The sequence below is a fragment of the Orycteropus afer genome, unplaced genomic scaffold, assembly GCF_000298275.1.
Source record: "Orycteropus afer afer isolate SDZICR_OR568_19922 unplaced genomic scaffold, OryAfe1.0 scaffold00378, whole genome shotgun sequence".
NCBI classification, from domain to species: domain Eukaryota; kingdom Metazoa; phylum Chordata; class Mammalia; order Tubulidentata; family Orycteropodidae; genus Orycteropus; species Orycteropus afer.
In genome coordinates this window covers 83591-85944 of record NW_006921965.1, presented here as the reverse complement: position 1 = coordinate 85944, position 2354 = coordinate 83591, and the positions used below count along the sequence as shown (strand labels likewise).

The 2354-nt window shown below is 43.1% G+C and overlaps 1 protein-coding gene across 1 annotated transcript in view; it reads left to right on the top strand.

Moving 5' to 3' along the window:
* PRLR (prolactin receptor) overlaps window positions 1-2354 on the top strand; it is a 28899-nt gene that overhangs the window by 1394 nt on the left and 25151 nt on the right. Inside the window, exon 2 of the mRNA XM_007953236.1 lies at window positions 1509-1641. Within this exon, the coding sequence (XP_007951427.1) occupies window positions 1509-1641 (133 nt within the window). The remainder of the gene's footprint in view (window positions 1-1508; window positions 1642-2354) is intronic.

The window sequence follows — 2354 nt, the reverse complement described above, 5'->3', positions numbered from 1 at the left end:
GCTGTCCTGGACGATTTTCAGCTGGACGGTGAGCTGGAGCCTAGCTCAGCTGTAACTCACACCATCAGCTGGGTGTCCCCAGTTCCAGCCCGTGGATGCTTTGTGCCATTCCATTAAATTCTTCTTTCTAGCCACTTTCACCTAATGCCCCTCTCCCCACCCCTGCTCTCCTCACTAAGGTCTCACCCAAAATTGTTCTTTCTGACCTGGTGCTCAGCAAGAAATTCTGGCCTAGGAGCCAGTGTGGAAGCTGGGAGGCAAGTATGGGAGAAAACAGAGAGAGCTCCCTGAGTAGCTTAGACCAACATCCAAAAGCTCTCCTCTCTTCTCCTGACTTCCTGAACAAAATGCTAGGGCATCCAGCTAGCCCAAAAGGAACATCAAAGTCATTGTACAGATGATAGTGGTTGGCCTTCTCTAGTCCAGCAGCATCAGGGCAAACTCCCAGGGTTACTTGCTTCCTCTTTGGACATGACAGCCAAGAAAGAGAAAAGACAACCAAGTCACCAACAGCATTGGGTATTAGGCAAGTAAAATATTCTATCCCCTTGACATTGATTTTCATATCACTTCATTCAGACCCTCTAGCTTCCAGCTGTTGGTTAATAATAGTAGGTAATAACCAGGAGAGGAGCTACCCACTTATCTACCTCTTAAGATGACACCTATCCCCAAAGAACCATAGAATTACAAAGAAACCCTTTGGCTCCTCACCACAAAAAGACTCAAGGGAGATATAAGATAAAATGGTTAAAAGTCAAGCTTGGGAGATGGGGCAAAGAAGATGGAGAGATAACTAGTGAGGATGGGTCGTATGGTCAAAGCTGATTATATGTGAGGGAAAATAAAGGGAAAGAAAAAAAGAAGAAGATAAGAGGAGATGATAGATAGGAGGCAGTTTTGGGACAGTCCCAAATAGAGGGAACATCAGTGATATTATATTGAAAGTTCAGGAGCAGAGACTGAGTTAATTGTATGGAAATGAGAGAAAGATGGAGGTTCATGAGTGGAGTGGATAAGTGCCAAAGAGCAATGTATTGACTAAGTGTCCACCAGATGCTTGTACCTGGGAAGAAGAATCCTTTTGCTTGCTACCTGTATCCTGTGGGTAGGTATCCCTGGAATTGCAGAAGGGAGCATACTCTTCAATCTGTGTGTACCCATCTCACTCATGACGCGGTCCTTCATATTATTGATTTGTTGATAGTTTACAATTAGTCACTGTTCCTTACAAAGATGTTTGATAGCCCCATCTTGAAGTACACCCCCCCTCCATATTACCTATACCATCCCAGAGCTTTGCCCTGGAAATCCTACCGGCATTGGTTCAACCCACAGAGGAGTGTTGTAGGGTGCATTGGCACTTCTGAGCACCCCACCCTAGGCATCTCATCTCAAGGGTTTGTCATTGACCTGGGTCCCATCAATCTGCTTCTGTCACCAATAAAAATGGTTGAATGATTGAATGGACCTTAATATATGCTCCACTGGCTTCTGGCTTATTCTAGGACAGTCACCTCCTGGGAAACCTGAATTTGTGAAATGCCGTTCTCCTGAAAAGGAAACTTTCACCTGCTGGTGGAAGCCTGGGTCAGATGGAGGACTTCCTACCAATTATACTTTGACTTACCACAAGGAAGGGTAAGATGATCTTTCCTCCTATCAAATTCCACAAGAGTGTTTCCACACACCAGAGCAACATAACACTGGTCCTGAGTTAAAATTAACAATGCCTTCCCTGGTTTTAAAGTGGGGGAGATTGGGCAATCTACTTCCGTAGTAATACTGCCTTGGAAACCCAAGGAAGGGTCACTATGAGTTGGATCCGACTCAACAGTAGTGAGTTTGTTGGGGTTTTGTTGTTGGTTTTTTTTTTTTTTTTTTTTTTTTTGGTTGTGGTGCAGTGGTTAACACATTTGGTCTCTAACCAAAAGGTCAGCAGTTTGAACCAGCAGCAGCTCCATGGGAGAAAAATGAGGCAGTCTGCTTCTGTAAATATTTACAGCCTTGGATACCCAATTGGGCAGTTTATTCTCTCCTATATGGTCCCTATGAGTCAGAACTGACTCGATGGTAGTGAGTTTCATTTGGTTTCTTGGTCCCTGGATTTACACCAAAAAAAAGCTTATATCATAACTGGGACAGAAGGAAGTGTGACATCCATGTCCACATTCTGTTACGTTCTTGAGGAACTTTCTCAATAAACTTACCCATCACAGCAGCAATACTATACTAGCAGTATTTTAAATGTTACAACTATCACAAGCATAGGTTGAAGCCCAAGACTACATGTAAAAGTTTTCTAATTGCTAATTATTAATGGTCATCAAAAACTTTGTGTTATATTATTTTTT